The sequence below is a fragment of the Paramisgurnus dabryanus genome, chromosome 3 (genome assembly GCF_030506205.2).
Source record: "Paramisgurnus dabryanus chromosome 3, PD_genome_1.1, whole genome shotgun sequence".
Taxonomy (NCBI): domain Eukaryota; kingdom Metazoa; phylum Chordata; class Actinopteri; order Cypriniformes; family Cobitidae; genus Paramisgurnus; species Paramisgurnus dabryanus.
In genome coordinates, this window is record NC_133339.1 from 33,947,599 (window position 1) to 33,974,605 (window position 27,007).

At 37.9% G+C, this 27,007-nt stretch overlaps 1 protein-coding gene across 4 annotated transcripts in view; it reads right to left on the reverse strand.

The window, feature by feature from the left end:
* Positions 1-27,007, reverse strand: part of sdk1a (sidekick cell adhesion molecule 1a) — a 376,732-nt gene that overhangs the window by 36,992 nt on the left and 312,733 nt on the right. For all 4 annotated transcript variants that reach the window (XM_065261980.2, XM_065261910.2, XM_073814026.1 and 1 more), the window contains 6 exons: positions 26,795-26,904; positions 25,465-25,615; positions 21,236-21,473; positions 14,077-14,192; positions 12,203-12,392; positions 5,550-5,648 (listed from right to left, as the gene is read on the reverse strand). In XM_065261980.2, the coding sequence (XP_065118052.1) occupies positions 5,550-5,648; positions 12,203-12,392; positions 14,077-14,192; positions 21,236-21,473; positions 25,465-25,615; positions 26,795-26,904 (904 nt within the window). The remainder of the gene's footprint in view (positions 1-5,549; positions 5,649-12,202; positions 12,393-14,076; positions 14,193-21,235; positions 21,474-25,464; positions 25,616-26,794; positions 26,905-27,007) is intronic.

Below are 27,007 nucleotides of genomic sequence, written 5' to 3' on the forward strand. Positions count from 1 at the left end.
CTGGAAAATGCGGTACTAGCATCTGCTTTAAATGCAGTTTTGGTTAACGTCCGCATTCATTTCTTCACTTTACTGCGAGAAGACTTTTTATTCAAATGCCTTTCATCTGTGATGTCCCCTGCCATCACTCCCTATATCAAATTCAATTCAAGTGTCAAATATAATACACGGAGAAACTCCCAAAACACTTGAACAAAATGTAATTTGTTTGTGCCTCATAAATGCACAAGCCATGGCATCTCTAAAATATGATATGTTTGAGGCAGCTGAACCGAACAAGCAGTGCTGCGGAGCTAGACGCCACAGTCTGGTTTTGCCGAGTGACCATCTGCATCTCGTCTGAGGAAATAACACGTGTTGCGAACCTCAAGCAAAACAAATGATGATATTATCTGGAAACATGCTGAAAATGAAATGTGTGGGCAGAGCTCGTTCGTGGGTGAGATTGAGCGTCCGACTATTTTTCTTTCGGCATGTTTGCACTGCATGCTGGCCCTTGGCTGTGCAAAAACAAAATTAGGCCATCCCACGTAGCTGCACTATGAGGCTGCCATTTCATCCTAATGTCCACTTCAGCCATGAGGGGCAGTGAAAATAACATATATTCGTCCCCACACGCTCTCTTCCTGGTTACTTTCATGTCGGTGTCTATATTTCTGTAGACAGGGAGAGTGCCTTGGGTAGAAAGTGCTAGAAAGCAGCTATTTCGTTCTGCGTCTGCGCAGCTTTAGAGGTCTGTGACCCGTGCTGTTTGTCGGGGCTCTGCTTGGGGAAAGGGTTTCTACTGCGAGGGCATTGGCCCATATGATTGGCTAGGTCACCACCCCACAGACTCCTGCAGCTGTTTCTTCATTCATTGGTCAGTGATTACCAGTCGAACAGAAATGCTGTCACAGGGGCAAAGAATTGCTAGAAAGGGCGGGAAGGTCCTCAGCGCTCTGCCACCAAATCTGAGAGGAAAAATGGAGAGGAAAACCTCCTCTTGCGATGCATTTCTCCTATTCAACATGAAGCAAATTAAACACATGTTTGGAAATCTTACTGTACATACCAACATCTCTTGATCTGCTAAAGTATGGCATGAAAACAAAGTGCAAATAACACCCGGTGTGTGGCGCTCTCGTCTTTGCAATTGCCTTTACATTTACTTAACTTATGTTTTTACATCTGAGCTCTGGTTTGATTTGGCAAGCAGATGTCTGCCCAGTTTCTCAGTTCCACAAACCTTCTGCTTCTCTTGATCGGCATAGGGCCTGACACATTTGTAACAACATAAGGCCTGAAACTCATTTAAAATGAAGTTTTTAAGGATAAAAATGTCCTTTTAAATAGCTCCTGTTAAAAAAATGTGGGACAATACACAGTTGAAGGACATTAATTTGTCATTCCTTAATGCTGTAGAGATGCACCAAAAGTACCAAACGGTCTCTTAGCTGTTTTCCCGCCATTGACAAATTAACTCGTCAATTAACTCATTCCCCGCCAGCTTTTTTTTTGTGATTTTCACAAAAGTTTCACAAAATGCCTTCCAGGAAAATTTTCTTCTAAAAATATATAATCATACAAATATACCAAATAAAAGAAAAGACCCTCGGCTTTCAAACAAACAATTAACAAACAAACAAACGAGGAAAAAAGGTTTCATCCTATCTTTTATTTTTTTTTCTCTGTTTATAAACTCTTAAATATGTGTATTTTTCTTCAAAAATATTTTTTTTAGCAAAAAGCTGAAAAAATAGCATTTTTGTGAAGGAATTTTGTTAGAGATCAGATTCAAAACGATTATCAAAACATACACAGAGTTTAAAATTAATAAATAATTTTTTGCTTAGGTTTTTTATAAATTGGGTAAGAACGATATTACAGATAACCATTAAAACTCATCAGGAACATGTTTCTTTCATGCAAATGTTTTCTCTTAATTGACCAGATAACTCTTCAATAGCGGGGAAAGAGTTAAGAAAAAACGCTTCCCTGCCAGTGACGAGTTTTTCCGGCAATCCATATTTCTGCTATGATCCACCAGGTGGCGCTCTTACCCAACTCATAAAACCCGAATGTATTCCCTTAGGGCAGCGGTTCCCATACTTTTTCTTGCGCATCTTCTTTCTTGCTTCTTTGTCCCAATCGGGTTTGCGCACCCCCAAACCCCACTTCAAAAAAAAAAAAAAAATAACGCAACAAAGCTTTGTTTTCTCGCCATAAAAACTCATGTTTAATCATGTGAAGACTTTCATTGCAAAACGAGATAACTCATAACTTTTTGAAAAATATTTACGCCTGTTGCACCATTTGAAACTACGACCAGACCACGCCCCGTGTATGCGTTTAATCGCTGTGATATTTAGACGCCATTCGAGTTTACTATGGTAAAAAACTTACTCTTACTGCTGTCAGCTAATAGATGACATATGAGAGCTTTCCTCATGTTTACCAGTGCGCTCTCCCTCTAGATGCGTGCGTCACGTGCAGACCCATCAAACACATTCACAAAAGCCTTTACTGTTCGCACAAAAGGTATAATAGTTTGCAGATTCATTATAACAGCTCAAGTTTAAAACAAAATTAAATGAAAGCTTTTAATAAGTTCCCTACAGTGTCTTTGTAAGTATTTATGTATTTTATTATATAATTAATTAGCGTTCTCTTTACCATGCATGAAAAAACACATTGCTCGCGTATCCTCTGCATTAGACACGCCCATGTCTAGTCACATTTCATTATTTCAATTTTTGCCATAGAAAAAAATCCTCCTTCATGACTTACAACTTTATCATAAGACGTCCCACTTGACAGTTTCCCTGATTTCAGCCAGTTAAGCATATTTATAATATATATGTAATGAATGAAACGAGTTGACACGCATTTAGCGGCTGCAGTGAATAACAGAAGAGCAGTGCGTAGAAAAAGACAGCAGCTGTCTTCTACGTTTCTATCAAAATCTAATAAATGATAGCTTTTAGTTTAAAATAAAAGCGATTACAAAGGAAATGTTTACTGTTCATGTTTTTTATTCATTTATTGTATGGAAAAATCCCACTTAAAGAACCAGACCGCCATTACATTTTTCCTCTAGCCCACCCCCTGGTGGCAGCTCGTGTACCACACTTTGGGAATCCTTGCACTAGGGCAAACAGTTCAAACTCTTGTGTATGTTTTGAGGATCGCTCTGAATCTGATCTCTATCAAAAGTCCTTCACAAAAACACAATTATCTCAGCTTTTTGCTCAAAATTTTTTATTTTTTAAGAAACCTACCCATATTTTAGAGGTGATAAAAAGAGAACAAATGAAGGTAGGGTGAAACTTTTTTTGTTTAAAAACAGAGGTTTTGTTCTTTCATTTGATTTATTGTATGAAGAACATTTCCTGGAAGTCATTAAACTTTTGTGAAAATCATAAAAAATGCTGGTGCTGGCTGGACACTTTTTTTTTTAAACGCTGGCGGGGAAAGAGTTAAGGCCGAAGTATGTTTTTTTTTTTAAGCATACGGCAAGGGTCCGCGTACAGTGCACGCACTATGCTTTGCAAGGCTGTGCATCCAACCGTGTGCGTATATTTGCATACAAAAAAAATGCAAATATAAAAAAAAAAACTATACTTTGAGCTTAAGGTGTCAAAAGGAATGTTACATTTCATAGGGGAAGACTGCATGCTTACAGGGTTTTGTATATTGTGTTGATAACTAACATTTGTAAAATGTAATAGTGTTTTACTACAATTAACTGAAAAGCAATTCTTAAAAAAAAAATTTCACTAAAGCTTTAAAACATTATGCGACACCGATCTGTACATGCTAACTGCCTTATGTTCTCAGTTTTCCTTGTAAAGTCAGCCGGCTGAAGTCAGATTTAAGCAAACCTACTCTATCTGCTGCAAATTCAAAAGCAAATTCCCACTGCCAGCCATCGACATTAGCGGTCAGGTCTGTTTAGTCTTCTGGGAAGTGAAGAAACAAACACATTTTTCAGTGGCTGTGAAAACCGGATTACAGTTCGGGGTTGGCTGCAAACAAACAGCGTTTACAAGACTTCTAGTTAAACAGCCGTGCCGTGCCACATTCTAGATGAAAACAAACCGTGCATATGGTTTTAATCGTATTTTCCACCGCAACAAAGTCCAGATTTTCCTGAATATCTCCAGAAAGCTCAAATCTTTAAGCTTATTTTTAATTCACTTTAATGCTCCGTGAATAGAACGCCATCAAAACAGAAGTAAAAAAAAAACAATGCCATGTTTCCATCGCAGGGATTGTGGGTATTCTTCTCAGTCATGATTTACACAGGCAGCACGATTTGGCAGGCGACTTTTTAGAGCTTCATTCACTTGAGGTGTTAGTCAGCTTAATCTCATTAAAGTGCAGGGATTTTCTCCTCTACAGATGAGGAATTAGTCTCAGGTGCACGGTGACATGGCTACATTCACACAGTGGAAGGGAGAAACATGTTGAGCAGCGCCGAGCCCAATGCTGCCAGTCCAATGTATTTCACGCTCTCATGCAGGCCAGATCAAGTAGTGAGGACACTGTTTTTAATGTGAGATGAAGTATATCAAAGCCGCTTTGCACTTGAATCCTGGCTGCATGGGTCAGTTGAGATCATTCTCACAAGAAGAATGAATATCACAAACAGTTGGTGTTTATTGCTGCGCTGTTAAAAAAAACAATCCTAGAAGTTGTAATAAAGCAATTTGTCCAGAAAGTTAAAACAAACTGCAGATACTAAACAAACACGATCATTAACTGGTATTACGCTTATCATATTTTAATCAAATCAACATCCTGCCTCATGTTAATGAAAGATTTATCTTAAAGCTAGCTTGTTTCATTTTTACAGATGTTAAAATACTTTCACTTATCCCAGTTTATTATTGCTGTAATTTCCAATAATTAATGGGTTGCTTATACATTCCCCCAAATACGACCCACAGATGTGTTTACTAAATAAGCGCCTCTACCAGCAGCAGATGAAACTTAATATACTGGGTTATGAAATTATACATTGAGGTATAATTTTGTAATGATGACATTTTTTTAAAAGTACAAATATTCAAAGTGTACTGAGGTCAATCGATCAATTTATATGAGAAAAATAAAACAAAAGAGATCACTATCTGCAAACCGATTGTATTTTTACATCAGCATGGATTGTGAAACACTTGGCTCTTATGACCGACTGCATCATGCTCTAATGTGCCGGTTTACCTTTAAAAGACACCTGAATGTGTGCGTTGCATTCATATGAAGCTCTCTTATGGTGTCAGTTCGCAAGGTTTGCAATGCAAGTTGTTTGTAATACTTTAATACAGTTGTTAATTTGTCAGTTAATGCACAGGTTGTAATAATCTGCTGGGCGCTAGAGGGCGCTTATCCCTAAAACGTTACTGTAGGTCGTAATAAGCTGCTTGCACAAACAAACAAACAATGAGGTAATTTTTGGAGAACAGTCTCCCGATTTCCTAGAAAAGTGTAAACGTGATGTTAGCAAATCTGAGCAAAGTCTCTGACATAAGTAAAACAACTAGGATCTTAGTCTCGATTATTTCTCTTACCCATAATTATGCCATTGGGGTCCACAGGGGGCTGCCAGACCACTCTCACCTCCATCAGACGCACCTCTGGGAACACCAGTCTCATGGGTGGCCCAGGAACTTGAGAGGAAAGGGACAAACCAAGTATTAGACACAAACATCAAATAACTCTTACAGCCCCAGTAATTACACCACCTACTGTATAAGTACCTAAACCTACTTGAATTTTTGCCAAACCAGAAGATGAAATCAAAGAGTGTTAATACAGGTTATTTAGCTTTCAAAGAAGCAGCTGTTTCCCGAGACTCTGAAATGGTATTTACGTCAAGATAAGGTCATTGTAAAAAGCTGGTTTGAAAAGGACAACAAAAAAAATCCAACATTCATATAAAGACAAAAACACAAGAAAAATTGATAAAAGTGGGGAAAGAGACAGCTGTGACAGCATGAACCTTACAGCAGTTTAATGAACATATTCCAAATGAAATCTTTCCAGTGGAAAACAAAGTGGATTTCGTCAGTAAGAGCGAGTGCTTGTGTTCAACACATCTGTTCACAGAATTATTGTTCTTGCACATTACCACAAGACAAATGTTGTGAAGTCTGAGAAAAATAACTACTGTAGATTTCTACATTTGTAAATGTGTGTGATTTGTGCTTCTCTATAATCCTCTACAATGCTGAAGAGATCTGGGGGGCTGTCGGGTAAAAGAACACAAACATTTTTCTGTGAAACTATACTATATGTAAACTATACCTTTATGCAATTTTCTACCAGTTGAACTACAGGAACGACTTTTGTGACTAAACTTTAGACTGATTTCTGTCGTCTTGCCCTTGACCAAGGTATTTAAAGCCATATTGTTCTACGACTATCACCACATCGCACACCAATTCACTCCACCCCTTCCAACATTAACCGTGGGTTCACACCAGCCGCATTTGAGGCGTCAAATTCGCGTCTACCGCGTCTAGTTTGCCACTTTAACATTGTGAGTTTACTCGCTTATTCGCGCGTGAAAGCCGCTGTGAAATTCTAGTCATCGAGACATTCACACGGTAATTTGCGTAATGGGAGGGGCTTCTTGCGACTCCGCTCGGTTCCTGTAATCACGTCACTACTAGAGCAAGCTCCTGATTGGTTGACATGGCGTGTTTTTCCGCCAGAGTTCACATTTTTCAACTTGCGTGTTTCCCGCGGCAATGCTCAATTTGCGCCTTTCGCGCAAGCTAGACGCGCGAATGAGGCGAATCGCGTCTACCGCGTCGCTTTAACCGTCTCATTCGCACCACGAGACATCCAGACGCGCTTCAACGCATCTATACATTGACTCCTCTACCACAGCTGGTCTGAACGCAGCATAACGCATCTCTGATTCACAAGCCTTGTTAGATCGTCAAGCCTTAACTGCTGACTACTAAAACTTGCTGTGGGGTGGACTATTGCGTAGATGAGCTCCAAGCGATAACCCGAGGATCTAATGACAGTTGCGCCCTACTCAAAAGGACACAGTGTGCCACCGGTGCTAATAGAGCCCTCTGGTAAAACAGGTCTTGATTAAGTGAGATGTTTCTTTACCGCGCTGCAGTGTATTTCCTTTAAACACATACACCCCCTCCCAGGCATTAGTGACAGGCCTATACATCCACTAACAGGACACATGCGGAGTGGCAGATAACATGGAGTGAATCCAATAATGTGCCGGTATAGTGCTGTGTCTGAGGTACGTACACATGTACAGGATGCTTTAAATTGAGCTTTTACCACAAGCACCGCTGTTGTCTTGTACCAGGATCATCTCGATGAACGAACACATAACAAACGCAATCAGCTCCCTCGATCGTTTCCTTATTTCTCTCCAGATTCCCCCAGTCGATCCGGTCAGTTAGGTGGATTCTCTGTTTCATTTCCTGAACATTAAGGAATTTATAAATCTAACACGTCTGACAGGATTTGATTTGTATTGCTTTTTGCAGTCATTGCGTGAGGGGCCGAAGAGACACGTGTCCACAAGTAGATGCTCTTACAGTACAGCATTTCCCATGGTGCCTCTTTCTCTTGCCAATTGCTAACATTCATCATTCTGCTAGCGGCTCTCTGCATGGCATGAGACTCATATGGTGATAACGCTTATGCAAAAAGTCTATTAGCTGTTGACACAAGAATCATGTAAATCTTCTCATTGTGAAGCTACGATAAAAAATCTGAATATTAATTACTGCCTTTAGCAAAATATTAATACAATTAATATTAAAGGATTAGGCCATTTTCTTAAAAAAAAATCCAGATTATTTACTCACCACCATGTCATCCAAAATGTTGATGTTTTTCTTTGTTCAGTCGAGAAGAAATTATGTGTTTTGAGGAAAACATTCCAGGATTTTTCTCATTTTAATGGACTTTAATGGACCCCAACACTTAACAGTTTTAATGCAGTTCAATATTGCAGTTTAAAACGATCCCAAACAAGGCATAAGGGTCTTATCTAGCAAAACGATTGTCATTTTTGGCAAGAAAAATTAAAAACATGCACTTTTAATCCACAACTTGTCGTCTTTTTTCCGGTCCTGTGACGCGCCAGCATGACCTCACATTACTGCATAATGACTTCGAAAGGTCACGTGTTACATATATGAAACGCACATTTGCAGACCATTTTAAACAATAAACTGTTCATTCGACGCACAACAATGTCAGAACGGTCCTCTTTCTCCACACTTGTAAACACTGGGGCGTAGTTTCGAAACGTCATCCGTGACCTCTTGACGTGATGATGTATTACGTGAGGTCGCGCTGGCGTGTCACAGGACCGGAGAAAGACAAGAAGTTGTGGTTTAAAAGTGCACTTTTTTTTCTTGCCAAAAATGACAATCGTTTTGCTAGATAAGACCCTTATGCCTCGTTTGGGATCGTTTGAAACTGCAATATTACATTGCATTAAAACTGTTAAGTTTGGGGTCCATTAAAGTCCATTAAAATGAAAAAAATCCTGGAATGTTTTCCTCAAAAAACATATTTCTTCTCGACCAAACAAAGAAAGACATCAATATTTTGCATGACATGGTGGTGAGTAAATTATCTGAAAATTGACTAATCCTTTATTTACTAATAAAAGCATTTTTGGCGATCTTTACCATTAGCAAAAAGCTAATGTAAATAAATACATTGCCTTTAAGTGACCCTTTCAGTAAAATCCAGGTTAAAGTCTCATAATCTAATTGTTAGTTTATTTCAGTCATTGATTTCACATTGATTTCAATCCTTGACATGACATTAATCAGTCAATATGAAAAATATCAAGGTTATATTTTTACAGAATATTCTTTCCATTATGCAAGATGATTTTAGAAAAAAGTAAAAAATTACTTAAACTATGTTTGTTTGGAGACTGTGCTTAGAATTAACCTCCTGTAGCCCCTGCAACCCCTTTATATTTACAGGGGCGGTTCATCAGAAGCGGTGCTGTACCATCAGTCCTTAATGAATCCTGTTCTGGAGGGGAATTTAAAAGGCAAACACAGAGATAATTGCTGGCAAGGTCGAATGAGCACAGACGGTCAGACACGCTGCCCGGGTCCAGCGCTTCCATCATAAAAGTGTGGTGGTAAAATGGTCTGAGCTCTCTGCGGCTGCCTATCTGGGGGGGGGAGTTAGGGGGGCTTCACTTACAGGAATGTTAAGCAGCACAGAGCTGACTGACCACAGGCCCATATACTCTATTAATATGACTCTGTGGCCAACCCCTGTATATCATATACAGCAGAGGGCTTCTTTAAAGGCTCTCACAGGCTGGGAGAAGAGGCTTCTATCTGCTAGTAAAAATGCTCACAAGTGTGCTTTCGGCAACAGGGCTGGACCATCATAGACATTGAGAGGCATCTGTTAGGGAAGCTTAATACTGTTCCTGTTCCCAAAATAATATATGAGACATGCAGTGATAATATTATTTACCGTGTATATACTGTATTTACAGTTTATATGGTGTTATCATGTTATATATTTTAAGTTCCTTAATGAGAGAAGTAGCGTTTGTATTTATAATCCTTTAATGAAGACTACTAAAAGTAAAATTTGCTGTTAAAGAGATACTCCAGCCAAATATCAAAATGACCCTATGATGTACTCAAGCAATCTGAGATACATTTGTCTATCATCTTGCAGACGAGCACATTTGGAGCTGTCTTAGTAAACTTTCATGCTTTTCAAAGCTTATAATTGGAGAATAAAGGGATCAGGGACAACTTCTGACTTTGAAGCCCAAAAAGTGTATCCATCCTTTACAGAAGTAATCCACATGGCTCCAATAGGTCTTTTGCGGGTAATCAATGCAATATTGTAAGAAAAATATCCATATTTAAAACTTTATAAAATTATAATAACTTGCTTCAGGTAAGGACTCACGCCATCTTGGACTCACGTGATTCATGAGAGTCACTGTGCAACGGTAAAGAATGCTCATTATGCTAAACAATTACTGAAAGCTAGTTATTACGGTTTAAGTTTGAAATATGGATATTTTTCTTATAAAATCATATTGATTATCCCCAGAAGACCTTTATTTGCCCCCTGGAGCCATGTGGATTACTTCTGTAAAAGATGAATGCACGTTTTTGGGGTTTAAAGACAAGAGGGGTTCCCTGATCCCTGTTTTCTACCATTATAAAGCTTGAAAGAGCAAGGACATTTACTAAAATAACTCCAAATGTGCTCATTTGTGGACATTTGTATCTTGAATTGCTTGAGGGTGAGTAAATCATGGGGTAATTTTGAGATTTGACTGGAGTATCCCTTTAAGTTTAATATGTGACCCATTTTGTAAAAACTCATCTAAATTTGTGATTTACAAATCATAATGAACCTTGATAACCTCATAACCTTGATATCTTTAATATTGATGCTCCTTATCTCAAAATTAGATTATGAGACTTAAGCCTGGATTTCACAGACAGAGTCACAAATATTCATAAAAAAAAAAATCGACTGATGGCCTCAAATAATTACAAAACAAAGCCTTAACCCAGATAGATATTCAACATTAAAAGCAGTAATTGACTAATGTGGTCTGATTCAATCCTTTATTCATAAACTATTACATTTGGCTGCCCTCGATATAAAAAAGGTGGTTAAAGTTTCTTTTGTTCTCATCAAATCAAATCAGATAAAATATAAATTTCCATATAGAACTGATGATGGTTCAAAGTGCAACAAGCCTGATTGAATTCAAAGAGTTAAAAGGGAGATAAATTGCAATTCAATTAGTTTGTGCACTATATATTGCTTCACGGCACACTGTGTATATCAGTTGTTTCCTATGTGACAGAAGCAACCTTGAGTAAAGCTTTAGTTGTGCCATATCCCTGCTTTAGTCTATTTGCCTTATGGCCCTGCTGTCTCTATACAGTAGCATTCATATAGAGTGCATTAGTTTTCGCTGTGTGATCCGTCCATGAAATCCTGTCCACAGTAAACATCAGTAATGGACAGCAAACTATCAAGACTTTTTCCTCTGGAAGCCTTCATTTCACCGTTTCATCCAGACCTTCAAAGTCTATTTACGCTGCACTCCATAAAGTAAACATTCGAAGGCCGCCCTCGACAAAGTAGTTTGCGATGTCGTAAATTTTTTAATTTACCATATCGTTTGCCCTGCCAAATGTGTCTATACCAAATCTCGCTGTAAAATGGCAGTCTCAACAGGGTGGTATTTTAATGCGTGCGTGCTGCCGGAAAGCGGCGAATGAGAGAAAATCAATTTAGCGAAGGCGAAGCCAAAAAACACTCACGACGGAGATGAAGCATTTCTTGAAACGCACATACTGAATGTCAAAAGCGTAAGCAGACTTTAAAAAAAAAAACACGAGGCTTGAGTGAGAGCTAAAGACTGAACGTCAGTTTTATTATCTTTTCTGTTCTATAAAAATTCAAGGCCGCATCAATCTGCCCACTTCTTGTGCTTAGAGCAAATGCCCATTACTCACGACAGCTCATAAATGTGAACTGCTTGGTCAAGGAGTGTGCACATAATACGCCAAATAGTTGAGTTACAGCACTCAAGTCTCTGTGTAGCCATTAAACGGCAAAAATATCAATTAATAAACAAAACTGCAAAATCAGCGTATTTACCAAACTGCTTCAATTATTCTAAGGGAAATCTGCTTAAGATGAATGTGTTGCTTTACAACTAAAGGAAATACAACGTCTTTACATCTTAACAGAATGTGGATGGCACAATTCACCACCTTGCAGATGATCTGGCATACTTGAATTAACTCTTTAAAATGCCAAAACTAGGTTGACAGCACCACAGGTGTGGATATGAGCCTCTTCTGTATTATTTGATGAATTACAGCTGCCATAATTAATAAAAGTGTACACCTCTTTTTTTTATTTTATTTAAACTTTCTGTGCATAACTGCATAGCGTTAATTGCTTCAGTCAAACAGCACTGAGTCTTGTAAATACAGTGAAAGTCTAATTTACATAGAAACGAGGTGTGGTAGCACTACAACATTACCATGACTAAATTTTAATACCCACAGCGCATTTAGCATCTGATTAAACTGGATTGTGAGTGGTTCAGTGACTTAAAATGCAGATTTTTGTGTGCATAAGTGGTACAACTGTAGTGAATTCAACCCCTTAGTGATTTAGATCGAGGAGGAAAGTTGCCCACCATCATCTTTAGTCCTCTCCAGCAGCGGGGGGCTGCTAAGCTGGCCGTCTCCGATGCGTGTGAAAGCCAAAACCTGGATCTCATACTGGACGTATTTCCGCAGGTTACGCAGTAGGGTGGACTGCGTCATGTTTCCCTTGACCACGTTCACCTGAGCATCCGAATCCGAGTCCTTCTCTTTGTAAAGAACCTAGACAAAAAGCATAAGTTATAGCGTACTCAGGTCTCACCGTTGTGTGATTTTGTAATCGTAAAAAGCTGTCGTTTACTGTAAAATCACATTAAATCGAAACACCAAGACATGACTTTTATCGTCGGCTGTGCAATGTGGCAGAATTACGTGATGTTTGTTCCTCCAGGCCCATTTTTCAGCAGGCTGCTTCTTCGATAAAGCCGTCTGTCTTAATTACTGTTGACTTTGAAGCAGAGAAGCTTCTCTGAACATATGGGTGCGCAGCAACACGTCTGACTGCAAATATTTGTCTTTCCGCAAGGGTCAGACTTTCAATGAACGCTTTCACGGCCCGGTTCATTATTTAAAATGAAAATAAAAGAGGCTACTGGAACAAACACTGATGCTTTATTGGGCTTCTAGGAAAACGTTTATTATGGTGCTATGCTGTTATATATAGCGTGCGATGTTAAAGGGGTCATTTCATCTTATATTATTTATGTCCTACACAAGAAATAGTGCTAGTAGTTAGTCATGTCAGGTTTCTTGCATCACAAACTGTCATAAAATGATAGTTTATGTTCAATTTGCACCCTTTTTCTTTTATACTCTTGTATAATGACAGCTAAAGTATGTTTCATACTCCATTGTCTAAAATAGAAAAATCCAATATTTAATATAGCAATATTTTTAGGTATTTTGGAAGTTAGCCGTCTAATAAACAAGGTACTGTATAGTCAAGTGAATACAAGACTTTGATCTCCTAGCCAGGGTATATTTTGACAAGCTCACTATACTGTACATTATCTATTACATATGTTATCAAAGGATCCAAGTAAATTTTGCCCTTCACATGACCCAATATTTCATTGCTAAAACAACGTTATTTTGTGTATTTGGTATATTACAATTATTATTTTTATTTTTAATATTATTATGTGTTGGCGTGGTTTATGGTTAAAAACCACATTATGTTCCACATACCGTACATTTTTGAAGCTCCAGATGTCCTGCCTTCCTCGGACGCAGTGATTTTGTACAAAACTTATCTATTTGAAAAGCACTGTGCCCCTGATTGGCCAGCTAATCTGTATGTTGTGATTGGCCTGAATACACTGAAGCTCCTTAGCATGTTTGAAAGATTCAGTCACAATCCAATGCTAACAGGAGTTAACTTAGAGCCTGAGAGTCCAAAGCGGGAGGAATTGTGATAATGTCGGTCTTTCTACATCACCAATCCTAGAAATTAAACTATTGCCTACAATCTGTGTGTGTGTTGTAGTCCAAAAAAAGAGATTTACGGATACGATAACTCACGTCATCATTTACTTTGGGGTTTGTACCTTTTGCATATCATTAACATGTACTAATAGACACTTACACACGAACGAAAATGTAAAAACGTGAATCAGAAAATAGGTGCTCTTTAAACATTCATCACATTTAAGATTTAGGATATTGAATTTTACAAGGAAGTTTCATTTTAAACATTTAAATAAAAATGCTAAATAAAAGAAAATCAAACACAATAGCTCCATGTGCATGGTTTGAACGAGCATGGTTAAACCTTTATCTATCCTGAAATGTTTTTTTAGCAGACACCACTGCACTTCACCTCATTCGGGTGCTTTGTCTCCATTTTTGTGAAGAAGAAAGAATATAACCACAAAAACACAAACAAAGAGAGTACTCAAGTATCCACCTTATATCCAAGAATGTTGCCATTTTGCTGTGATTCAGGAACCGGCCCCCATGTAACCAGGATGCGGCTGGAGCTCATGGCCTCGGCTGTCACGTTTTCCGGAGCCCCTGATGGCACTACGCAAACAAAAAAAGACAAATAACAATTCCTTTTCAAACTGTGCTTTAACACACAAACCCAAGTGCCGAGTAATCTCACGCTGTGAATAAGTCACCTCGCCTGTGTCATGAGGGAGAAAAGAAAGTGGTGCTGATATGAAAGCAAACAGCATTAGTGTGCGAGTGCAAAGATGAAGAGCCTAAGCGTGAGCACCTTGCAAAGACCTGTAAACTTTAGCGCCAGACGGACCATTGGAACCTGGCCTAATCTGGCAGCATCACCAGTCCAGCATGTTCTTCCCATCTGGGCTGCTGGCTGAAAATGACATAATGATAGACTCAAGTGAAAGCTTTTAAATGATTATTAAAGGTGCAGTGTGTCATTACTGCACCACTAATGGAACAGAACTGTTATGTATTTATTGGAGTGGAGGAACTGGGTAAGTCATAACAGTTTGACTTGAACGATGAGTTTGGACATGTGTATAAGGTGGGATTACTTGCTTGTCCAAACAATGGAAGATAGATGGGAGTGTTTTAAAGTCTTCCGTGGTAAATAAATGTATATGCACAGGATACACTGCATTATTTTTGGCTGTCCCAGATGAAAGATTGTCATCGTAAAACAATTGTGGTGATTTTTGTGATCGTGGCTCTTTATTGGTGGTCCTATGTCGTAGAGTGACAGAAGTTCAAAGACGGACGTTTCCCGGTCTTGCGTCCAAAGATAGCCTATGATAGTTTTCTGACAGTGTCAGAAATTTGGCATGATCAACACACAGTGGCCCTCATTTATCAAAAGTGCGTACGCCAAATTTCCAGCGTACACCTGGCGTACACCCAAAACCACGGTGACTTTGAGATTTATCAATATGGACGTTGGCGTACGGCACGCTCAAATCCTACGCCAGCTCAGGAGGTGGTGTACGCACATTTTGAGTTTTTTTTTTGAGAAATGCGCAAATCCTAACACCACAAAACGCACTGACAAACAAAAATATATGATATATTATGACCCACTGTAAAAAAACAAAAACATAGTAACTATAAACTTCAGTGTTTATTTTTATGCAACATGTACTTCAATGTTTAATTTGTGAGACTTTACCGAAAGCATTTGATTTGTAGGCATATGTATTCCTTCAGTTGAGATCCTGGGCGCTTTACCTGACGTTTCAGGGCAAAGCATGTGAGCGGAGCGGAGCGTAGCCTTGAGCAGTGCGGTAATATTACCATCAAAGCGCCTCTCTAAAAATTCCGCTGACTCAGCACCGCTCGTTGAACCCAGAACGCCCTTTGATAATTTGCTAGTTCGAGAATCTGTAAAAACGTCTAGCAATAAGTTATGGAATTCAAGCCTTATACATAAATGTAAAGTAAAAATCAAAGTTAAGATTGGACAGGAAGAAAACGTTGAAAGGAAGTGCGGAGAGACTGTAAAAGTTAGCAAATATTCATCCTGGAATCTGAAGCGGCACATTGCAAGAAAGCACAAGGATGTGCTACGAAAACATGGTAATAATGCATCAAAAGGTAAGCTAGTTACATACCATTCGATGATAAATAAATAGCTACACATGAATAGGTAAGGTAAAATGCTTGTGTTGAATGAAGCCATAAATCCGATCATGATGACATGCGGACAAAATCATGGCCACGAACTATCTTTTATGCTACATTATGGACACTTATTTTTCTTATGTAGTCTAAAGTATGGCCATATATATAAAATTCGTTCCCAATATTCAACAGTTTGTTCCTTGGAATTAATTATTATAATATTTCGTAATTACTATTACAATTATTATTACTTCAAATTATGTATTAGCCTAGTAAAACATGTGGATGTCGTGGAAACAAATTGTTAATTTGAATTATATACGGAGCTCCATATCAAACTGGATCTTAGCTAACAAACAACTGTATGTAAAAACTGAAAAAAACACTACAAAAGTTACTACATCTTTTTAAAATATTATTTTAAAAAAACTTAACCGAACCATTAAGCAGACATATAATTTAGATGTAGGCAACAGTAAATAATAATAATAATAATAAATAATTATTCTTCTAAATATCAATTAAGCGTCATTAATAATAAAAATAATAATAAAAATATTACAAAATGTCATGCAATTATTAATGTGTCTTTAATCCCGCTCTTTAAACTCCCAAATAAAACAATTCTGTTTCTTTCCACTTCCCCGGTTTCTCTTCTTTGCCGTCTTTCGTGTGTCAATGTCGTAAAATGAGGGCGTGGGGGAGGTGGAGACTTGAATTTATATGGGCGTGTTATTCTAATGACGATCGTTTTCAGCCATGGCATTTATGAAGGGCAGATATTGCTTACACCTGAATTTCAGACGTACGCACAGCTTCATAAATCAGGCGGTGAGAGGAGGGTAAGATTAATCTTACGCCAACATATACGCCCGTTTCTACGCAAGAATGATAAATGAGGGCCAGTGTGTTTGCTGCTATGTCCTGTGAAATGGTATTGGTTTACCAGTTGTGTATGCTTGATGACGTTGTGCTAATGCGAGTCACAGTTGTCACAGCCTACAATTCGATAGGTGTCATCATCGTACAACCTACATGCTTGTCATACCCAAGTTTAAACAGTCTAATGATCTTATAGGATGGCAAAAATCGTGCATCGGTGGATACCGTATGGCCAAAGATAAACCATGTGCAAATTCATCAGTCACCACTGTTGCTGCTCCGTTAAACTGCAGTTTACCAAAGTTGGTCTCAAAAACACGATGGCTAATTAGGCGGGGGCTAATTAGCATATTAATAGATCCACATATAGACGGTTTCATCGGATGCACGTGATACACGTCTGGATCCAAACCTTACTTCTGGTTTAGTTTTTTTTAATGGTCTAACTAGTTACTAAACTGATCTCTTGAACGAATGCCTTTTCGAAAATAACAAATATTTTGGTTTCCTAGGTAATCTATGTGTTGTTTTTTTGCTTGTTATATAAATAAACTACGTTTAAAGAACTTTGTTGTTATTTATTCTTAGCGGAGTTTACCGGAAGTTACGTGCGGACCGTGACAGCCACTTGTTTATGTTGTTACTGCTGAAACCGTCTATACTACATGAAGCAAAGACGTAGAGTTACATCTTAAATACTTTTAAAGGAACACTCCACTTTTTTTGAAAATATGCTTATTTTCCAGCTCCTCTAGAGTTAAACATTTGATTTTTACAGTTTTGGAACTGACAAATCCATTCAGCCGATCTCCGCGTCTGGCGGTACACAAGAGTCAAACTGTTTGGTTATTTTTGAGCGGATGCTAATGGTCTAATCAGATTCAATGGATTATGCTAAGCTATGCTAAAAGTGGTACAGCCAAACCTGGAGATCGGCGGATCGGATTCCCAAATGGTAAAAATCAAATGTTTAACTCTAGGGGAGCTGAAAAATGAGACTGTTTTCAAAAAAGTGTGTCCCTTTAAGGTATAAAGTAAGGTGAACAGACGTCCCCGTTTTCCGGGGACAGTCCAGTTTTTTGGTGTTCTGTCCCCGACTGGAGCTGTCCCCGGAAATGTCCCCGTTTTACAGCACGTCCAAATCAACCAGCAAATACACTGAAAACCCGATCAACATAGCGTTTGTAGCACCAGACCAGAGCAATCATGTAATGATTATTTTCACCAGCAGAGGGGGCCGCGAGCTACTTATTACTTGGTTGCGCGTCACTGCTTTAGAGAAGAAGAATTTACTACGAGACACTTGAGAAAGCGACAAGTGTCATTATCATCAATCAAGTTATCATAAGATATGAAAACAGTTAAAGTTGTCGGGGGTTAAGGTACTAACTACTCTTGTCAAATTAAATTAATCAACCAATGAAGTGAACTGAACACAATGTGGTTCTGAGCATGTGTTTGTGTAGGCTAAATATGTTTACATTTTGCATTGTTCCTTCTGTTCTTCACGTTTACAATGTTATGAAATCAGCTTAAGTAGTACCCTAGAACAGGGGTTTTCAAACTTTTTGTGTGTGTGGACCACTATTTGTAATCAGGATTTTTCGCGGACCACCTCATAATACTTATTATAAAATATGTCTACACAAAGTCCTGAATTAATCTGCACATCTAAATAGTCTTACTAGCACTAAAACTATAACTGGTCATCACATCAGTACAACAGGTTTCTTAACCTTATATCAGTATTATTTATATACATATTCTTAGTGTTGGGAAAGTTCCCTTTCTACATGAACTAGCAACACATCCTCACCCCATTTCGTCAATATTTGACGACACTTGACCATTCGTCATATGTTGACGTGAAGGGTATACCTTTCGCGTCATTTTTTGACGAACTGGGGACTTCAATACTATTACGTCCGTTGCATTCTCTTTCCTATTTTATTACCATTTGCGCGTCGGTTTAGGGTTAGATTACGCGAAATTAAACAGTGTACGCGAAATTAAACAGTTGTCACCTGGCGTTGGGGTTAGAAACAGTTGTCACCTGGCGTTGGGGTTAGAGTTAGGTTTGGGTAGGGATGTCATTATGTAAATCTAACCCTAAACCGACGCGCAAATGGTAATAAAATAGGAAAGAGAATGCAACGGACGTAATAGTATTGAAGTCCCCAGTTCGTCAAAAAATGACGCGAAAGGTATACCCTCCGCGTCACATATTGACGAATGGTCAAGTGTCGTCAAATATTGACGAAATGGGGTGAGGATGGGTTGGAACTAGTTTAGTTCACAGTTCACAAATTTTAAAATGAACTAGTTCAGTTCATAGTTCATATTTGAAAATGTTGAACTAGTTCACAGTTCCAAAAATTAACTAATTTATAGTTATTTTTTCCCATATTATTTTTTTTAAAGATTGCCATTATAGCCCATATAGAACCACAGACAGCAATTATTTGATCAGTTTTAACACTGAAGCTAAATGCGTCAGATTTCATCTTCATGTCCAACTTTAAATCCTTATCCAACCAGAGTTTATATTAGCATTGGCTGTCTTTTTTTGTATTTGCAATATTGCTTGCACATACCTTGAAAGGCTAGCCGGGTGGGGGTCGCACCCCGGGCGAGAAGCGCTGCGAGGCATTGCGTGTATGACAACTCGCAGGTATTGCACACCACACGTGCACGTTAAATAGCATGAGCTTAGTCAAAGTCTATTTCGAGATCCGGAATGTTAATCATTAACGATTTAAGACAAATATGATGTTATTTAATGTTAAACTATTTGAGTGGCGTGGCAGGAATTTATGTGTTGTTCTGTGTCTGTGTTGTTTTGATGACACATGCAGCGTGACTGGTGAACACTGACTGGTGGCAGTGTTGCCAGATTGGGTGTTTTTTCCGCTACACATTAAGGCCTGTTTACAGTGTTTTAGTCGGGTTTTCGCCTGGAAGAATATACAAATCTGGCACCCTATTGAACGACGTTAAACTGAGAGAGCGTGCCGTTCACAGGCACCAGAATTAATGAGTTCACAGTAACGTTCATTAGGCAGTAATACAGTACGTTCAGTTCACGTTTGCCCAAAATATGAACGAGTTTGTATATTAAAATATACATATTATTATTTTGCCTTTACACGGACCACCTGCAGTACCCTCACGGACCACTAGTGGTCCGCGGACCACAGTTTGGGAATGGCCGCCCTAGAAGTCATTTTTGATGAGGTATGTCTCTTGTAAAAAGGGGAAAAAAATTGGATTTAGGCTACAGAAATTGTTCAATTAATTGCATTTTCTTGATGGGCACAATGACCTAAGAAAATAAGTCTCGTTTTAATGCAAAAAAATATCAAATTTGTGCTTGAAACAAGCAAAAAAAAAACAGCCACTACTTAATTCAAGAAAAAGAATTAAGAAAACGATTTTTTGCATGTTTTAAGCTTCAATAAAAAAAATTGTCTTAAAGTTAGATTTTTCTTAGGGGATTTTGCTTATCAAGAAAATGCATCTTGATTTAAGAATTTTTAGATATTTGTACTGAAAACAAGACAAAAGTAAGAAATAATAAGTCATTTTTGTCCCCATTTTTTTAATTCATAGATAACAACAAATTAGATTTTAATGATATTTTGACAATTTAAATAGGAAATGTCCCCGGTTTTCATTTTAAAAATCTGGTCACCTTAGCATAAAGAAATTATTTTCACCTTCTTATAAAAAAAAAGTTAAAATATGTCACTTTAATAGATAAAATTATTGACTACAGGTGACTTTGAAAACATTTATTAATGGTTCATACACTGACAAGACTATGATTACTAATCCTATAATTTAGTAACTGAATGAACTCTTAAACTTATGTATTAAACTTTATTGCATAACTTGTTCTGTAAATTACTTGTATGTGCCACAGACATGAATAATACCTAAAATCATTAGACTTGCATCAAAGAGCCATATCTAGAGAATTGTATAGATTATTACGTGAGCTATTTTAACTTTCTAGAGTTTGATACTTGTAATCAACCTGGAGTGCCCTAGTAACCATTAAGACCATCTTAGCAACTAAACAGCTCACCGTTAACACCACATTTAACTGACTAATAAACCACAAACATTTTCTACAGAAAATGTTAATATTTTCGCAACTCTTTTTTCTATCTACTGGTGCAGAAACGACGCACTTCACCTTTAAAAAGTAATTTTCGAGGTTCTGCTTCACCCTGCAACCATTTGGGGCCATAAATCTCTCTCGTAGGGAGCAACAGTAACGATAACTACAGACGCCAGGCAGCCAATCATCTTGTTTCTTATCTGCAGTGCAAGCATGCATTTAGAGCTGCTTGTGAGTGAGGACGAATGGAGGTATTGAGTGGGAAAACAGTGAGGTGCCGATCACATAAAAGAAATAAAATTCAATTTAAGTGCAACCTGTTTACATTTCCGAATGTGATCATCCAGAGAATGGAAATTTAAAGACCCTCCCTCTGCGACACAGGTGGCAAATATGTTTCTATTTCTCGTGCGATAGAGAGAGACGGAAACAAAGAACGATCAACCCGCATTAGGATCATTTACAAAAAGCCAGTGTATTTGTGTATTCGTCTCACCTGACTCGCGTGTGCGGCCCTTCACGGTGTCGCTCCAGGGCCCGGGGCCAATGGAATTGTAGGCCTGTATCTGTAGCTGATACTCTGTCCATTCCTCAAGACCCTCAAGGGTGATTTCTCTCTCCAGACGGTCGTTCACCAATCTCGTGCTGACCTCATCCCGCTGATCTGCCCGCCACACTTTGATCCTGTAGCCCACGCTCTCAGGATTACCGTTGTACTCGGTTTCCGGCAGCGGCTGCCAGGAAAACATTGAGAGGTCATTAAGGGTTGTGCTTTGTTTTAATTTGATCAATTCCGATACTTTTAAATTCTACAGTTTTGATTCCAATATGGTAAAAAAGAAGTCAATATTATTGAGATACCAAACCATATATAGTAATTTAGCCAACTTACAGTATTGTCAGCTATTATGCAAAATTTGCTGGTTTGTTTTAACCCAACAGCTTGGTTTGTCCCATTTTGACCCAATTCTGGGTTGAAAATAATGGGTACTTACTGCATTGTGAACTCTTCATACATTTATTTCAGACTCATATTTCAAGTTAAACTGTTGTTATGACAATGACAGCTGCACATTCTGTCTAGTGTGTAACTTAATATAACCTGCGAAATTGCTTAATTGTGTTAGCAGATTGCTTCAGTGCACTTTAGCTCTTTCAACTCAAACTGCTTCAACGTACCAGAACTTGATAACATAAAATATCTCTATAAATTTCTTCTTGTAAAGGACAGGTATTACATTGACACTGTATGTTCCCTTTGTCTTGCTAAACAGTCATTGGAAACATCAAAAGCAAGATTTAGATTCCTAAACATTTTCACTACAATCACGCTGGGGTGATTCTTGCGAAATTAGACTTGCGAGGTGTCATGAATCATTTTGATAAAAAAAGTAAATGCGTTCAAAATAATAAGCCTACAGTTATAAACATCTCTTCATGTACTATTTTGCACATGATTTCAAATGACATCATACAAACCATTTTTTGTTTTTTTTCCACATTTAATGGGAAAAATTTCATTACCGCAACGTGACTGGATTTGGGTTCTTTCACATGGAAATATTTATGATTAAAAAATCTAAAAAAGAAAAAGCTTCAGTGCGTGTTATACTATAAACATTTACAGTAAAGAAACATGTGGTATTTGGTGATCATTGGTAAATGTAGAGACAATAATATGGAATATAAATGTGTCCAAGACCTATTTTCTCATCCTCCGTAACAATTTTCAAACATTGTTTAAGCCCTCAAGGAACTAACATTTAAAAAAAAAATTGTTGGAAGGGACATTATTGACTGTGACACTCAAGATGGCTACCAAGTTAGCAGTTCTTATTTTTTCTCTCCAGTTAAAAGTTAAAATTTTGTTTGTCATTGTACCCAGGGGCGTGTCTAGAGGGGGGGCATGGGGTGGCACCGCCCCCCCCTTGGAATATGATTGGCCCCCCCTGGTGCCCCCCCTCCAATCTCATTGGGCCAGCTAGATTTACTGTCAACCTGAAAATGTCCACCGCACCATTGGACCAGAGAGCTGTCAATCACTTTTTGATTTGAGACTCCCGCGAACGCGAAGACGAAGCGAGCACAATAGTTGCGCGTTTTTAAACAGGAGGAAAGAGACACCAAGACACCCACCGCACCTTTGGACCAGTTGTCAATCACTGTTTAATTTGAGACTCGTGCGAACGCGAAGAAGGAGCGGGCAACCCGCCACAGACTCAACACAGGCACAAATCAACACAAATCAAATAGATTTCTCATGATAACCATTTACATTTTATTTTACTATTTAAAACGGCTTCGTTCGCTTTTGCAAGCGCTCAGCAGCGCCTCTCTCTCTCTCGCTCGCGTGCACGCTTTCTCACTGCTGCGTGCGGAACCTCGACAGTGCCTCTCTTACATGACACTGAGTGAAGGAGTTAAAAGTTGGCAGTGTTTTCCACCTGGGTTCCTCCGTGTACTTGTCTTTTCACGTAAAAGTTAACAGTCAACAGATGTTACTGACAGAGAAGACTGTTGATCGAGTATCACGACTTAAAGGTTAGTAGTGTTTTCCCACACAGACACACACCAGTTCTCTGTGCACGAGCTCTCTCTCTCCCTATGGTGCGTTTTGCGTGCGCGCGCACGCGTAACAGTATTCTCTGATATTTTTGAATTTGCGCTGAATTGTCTGCGCTATACGCAATCTACAATTAAACTAAAAAGCAATTTTAATTTAAAATTAAAAGCGCTCATAAACACAATCAGATGAGAAGAGCAACCCTGCATGAGACGCACAGGTAATCCGAAATCACCTCGTATCAGCTCTTCAATGTAAATTGTATCAGACAATGTCGCATTTAAATCAGGATTTTAGCAGTATAAAGTAACAGCTGGTTGGATTAAACACGAGGTGTTATTGGGTCGTGTTTAGTCACTATTTTAAACTCTTTCTTTATGTCTGACAACAGAACAGATAATATGTAAAAATAGCATTCAGTTGTGTTAAAATAAAAATAATAAACAATGAAAGTCAGATCAGACAGCGTAGAAAAACACATTTTTAAGTGGGGCTAATATTTTCCCAAAATCCTGATATGTCAGAACGTTAACTAATATACCAGCTACACGCAACTCTGTGTAATTTAGATAACCTACTTAAAGGAATAGTTCACTTAATTTAAATGGTCATATACCTAAACTTGTTTCAAACCTGTATGAGTTTCTTTCTTCTGCTGAACACAAAAAAGAAAAGAGTTAAGAATGTCGGTAACCAAAATCAGTTGATGGATCCCATTGACTTCATATGTAGGAACAAAATAACATGGCAGTCAATGGGGTTCATCAACTTTCTGGCTACTAAGATTCTTCAAAATATTTTATTTTGTGTTCAGCAGAAGAAAAACTCATACATGTTTGAAATAACTTTAGGACGAGTAAATTATGACAATTTATTTAAAGTGAACTATTCTGGAACAGAACTGTGTTGTCTAATCCATGCAAAATACAAAAAATTAATACCATCTATATTAGAGCACGTGGCATTGCACAAGATTTTGGGAACCTTGCTTAATATTTTCTAAAACAGTATTTATCTTCATTTGAATTTTCTGATTGGCCCCCCCTGACTGGTTCTTGGTCCCCCCTGTGCCCCCCCATTTATAAAATCCTGGAATCGCCCCTGATTGTACCTAGACAACTTTTTAGTTCTCATTACCGAACCATAAGTTTGTAAATGCATATATTTTATGTAATATCATGTAACGGTAATGATAACTTTTGAAAATGATAGTCTAAAAAATTTAGATAATTATATAGGAAATATTTAAATTCCTTTATATTTAAATATTTAAATTAAATTATTTAAATCATCTAAAAATAATGATTATAGTAGTAAGTTCATAAAAAGAAATCTTATATGTGCAAAAAAAGGCTTCAAGGGCTTATAAAAAATTCTGATGCTGGACACCTTTTTAATCTGGATTTCGTGAGAATCAAGCTTGCCTCATATTGCAGTACTGTATGCAAATGATTAAACGTAAATGCATACCTCATATTTATCAATCCCTCTTATTTTACGTGCCTCAAAAAATGAACTGAAAATGAAAACTTTGATTGGGTGCCAACAGATAAGTGAGATGTCACAAACTGGCAAACATCAGCTTTCATTTGCTTTTAATTTGACAGGTAAAAAGCCTCAATTTGAGAAAGTCAATTTGTCCACTAGCTCTTGCATGTCAGCATTCTTTATTTCAGGTGAAAATCGATAGATGCAGAAAAACACCCTGCTTTCAACGTCCTGGCTTGTATTCATGTGTGCTACTGGATAATGACATGCTGTCAGAACATCAGCGTTGAAAGTAGTGAATGTAATAGTTTCCTCGAACCCATTTTAGGAGTCCTTCTTACCTCTTACTAAAATATGAATCAAGACCTTGAATAATTGAATTTGAGTCGGTTGAATATAATCTACTATTTCGTTTCATATTTCTCCTTGGAGATATGTAACTGTTAAATTACACTTATTATTAAACTTTTTGATATATGAGAAATAACTGCGACCATCAGATTGCAAGAATCATTTTAATCTATTTAGTTAAACAATTTGATAGGAGAAATTTCCAGCAAGGAATAACACAATTGAAAAATTGATAGTTTTACTATTCATTAAGTTTTCAATTATTAGATCAATTGTATGATAAATTGCTCACGGAGAGCAAATGCATACGTGTAGCCACTTACCATCCAGCGTAGCCACAGGCTGGTCTCACTAGCCGTGCGTACTGTCACGCTACTGGGCGCCACATCAGGAGGGGCCTGCAGGGTCTGTATGACACGGGAGGGCACGCTGACTGGACTCGAACCCACGATATTCACCTGACGCATTCGGAACCTGTACCAACCGAACAGTACATCAATCTGCATTAGCTATTGTTAAACCAAACTAAACTCAAGAGTGGAAAATAAATGGCTGTAAAGTCAGAAATGAACTCTGTTCAAGCCCTATGCTCTTTGCAATTCACTTTCTAATTGCACCAATTACCATAAAATCAAAGTTTATCAGCGTGTAGAACAAACGGAGAGACTGTAGCAACATCCATAAGAATTGACATAAATTGCAGGGTAGAGAAAAACACAGAGCCAAAGCAGTTCATCATGAACGTTTAAAGATGATTCAAGCTGTCTGAAACAAACAAATGAGGCCAGATAATAAACTTACCAACAGTGGCTTTACATACAGGGAATGCAATAATTAGATAACTGAATATTGAAGTGCATGATTAAGAGTATATAATATGCTTTTCTGACTGCTTAATCTGCTCTATACATACAGAGTTTGGTTATTTAGTGTGACAACTGGATTTCACAACCAAGATTCACTATTGACAGGTATAGACAACTGCATCAAAACACTTTTAAGAGTGGGAAATTGGACTTACAGAGCATTTCAAGATATATATTATATCATTATGAGTGTTCAAATCTACAACCTTTAGTGCTGCTACTGCAATCTTTTAACACTGAGATACAGGAACACCTTTTTAACTCTATTACAACAGACATTAATACAGATGTATCTAAATATTAATGTTACAGAATATTTCTTATTCTAACCAAAAGCTGTCACTAGACAGCATCTATTTGTCTTGTTTACACCTGCCAAGTACCAAAATGTTTTTAGAGTTATCACTACACCAAGTATAGGGACTGCCAAAGTACTGCCTGTATTAAATAGATACGGCCCCATAGTGATTTACACTTCTATGTGTAATTCTCTTTTAAATTTACTTTATTTAATGCAAGACACATATTACAAAGATGTCAAAAAGCATCGAAAAGATCAGTATTTTAGAAAAGCATTGTTGTGTGTATTGACCTGAGTATAAACTGGGTTTATTTGTTCATGCACACAGTAAATGTGTGTTCAATATGCAATGCTAATTGAAGTAATTCATTTGTCTTTATTTAATTACGCTCATTTGAAATGTGTTCATATTAAGGTTCAAATAAATTAAATGCTGTTTATGTAGCAGTTGGCGCTGGTGTGTGTTTGTATAAAAACATCACTGACCTGTAATGTGTGAATGGAGAGAGGTTGGGCACCTCCAGCACTTGAGCTTCAGGGTCATTTTCTTTCTCGTACATCACCTTCCACTCTTCCTCTTCACCGATACTGCCCACCTAAAGAGAAAGCTTTTTTAAATGGCAAGCCGCAAACAGATTCCCTGACTTTTAATATCTTCTAAAAGTTTGGTTTAATATATATATATATATATATAAATAT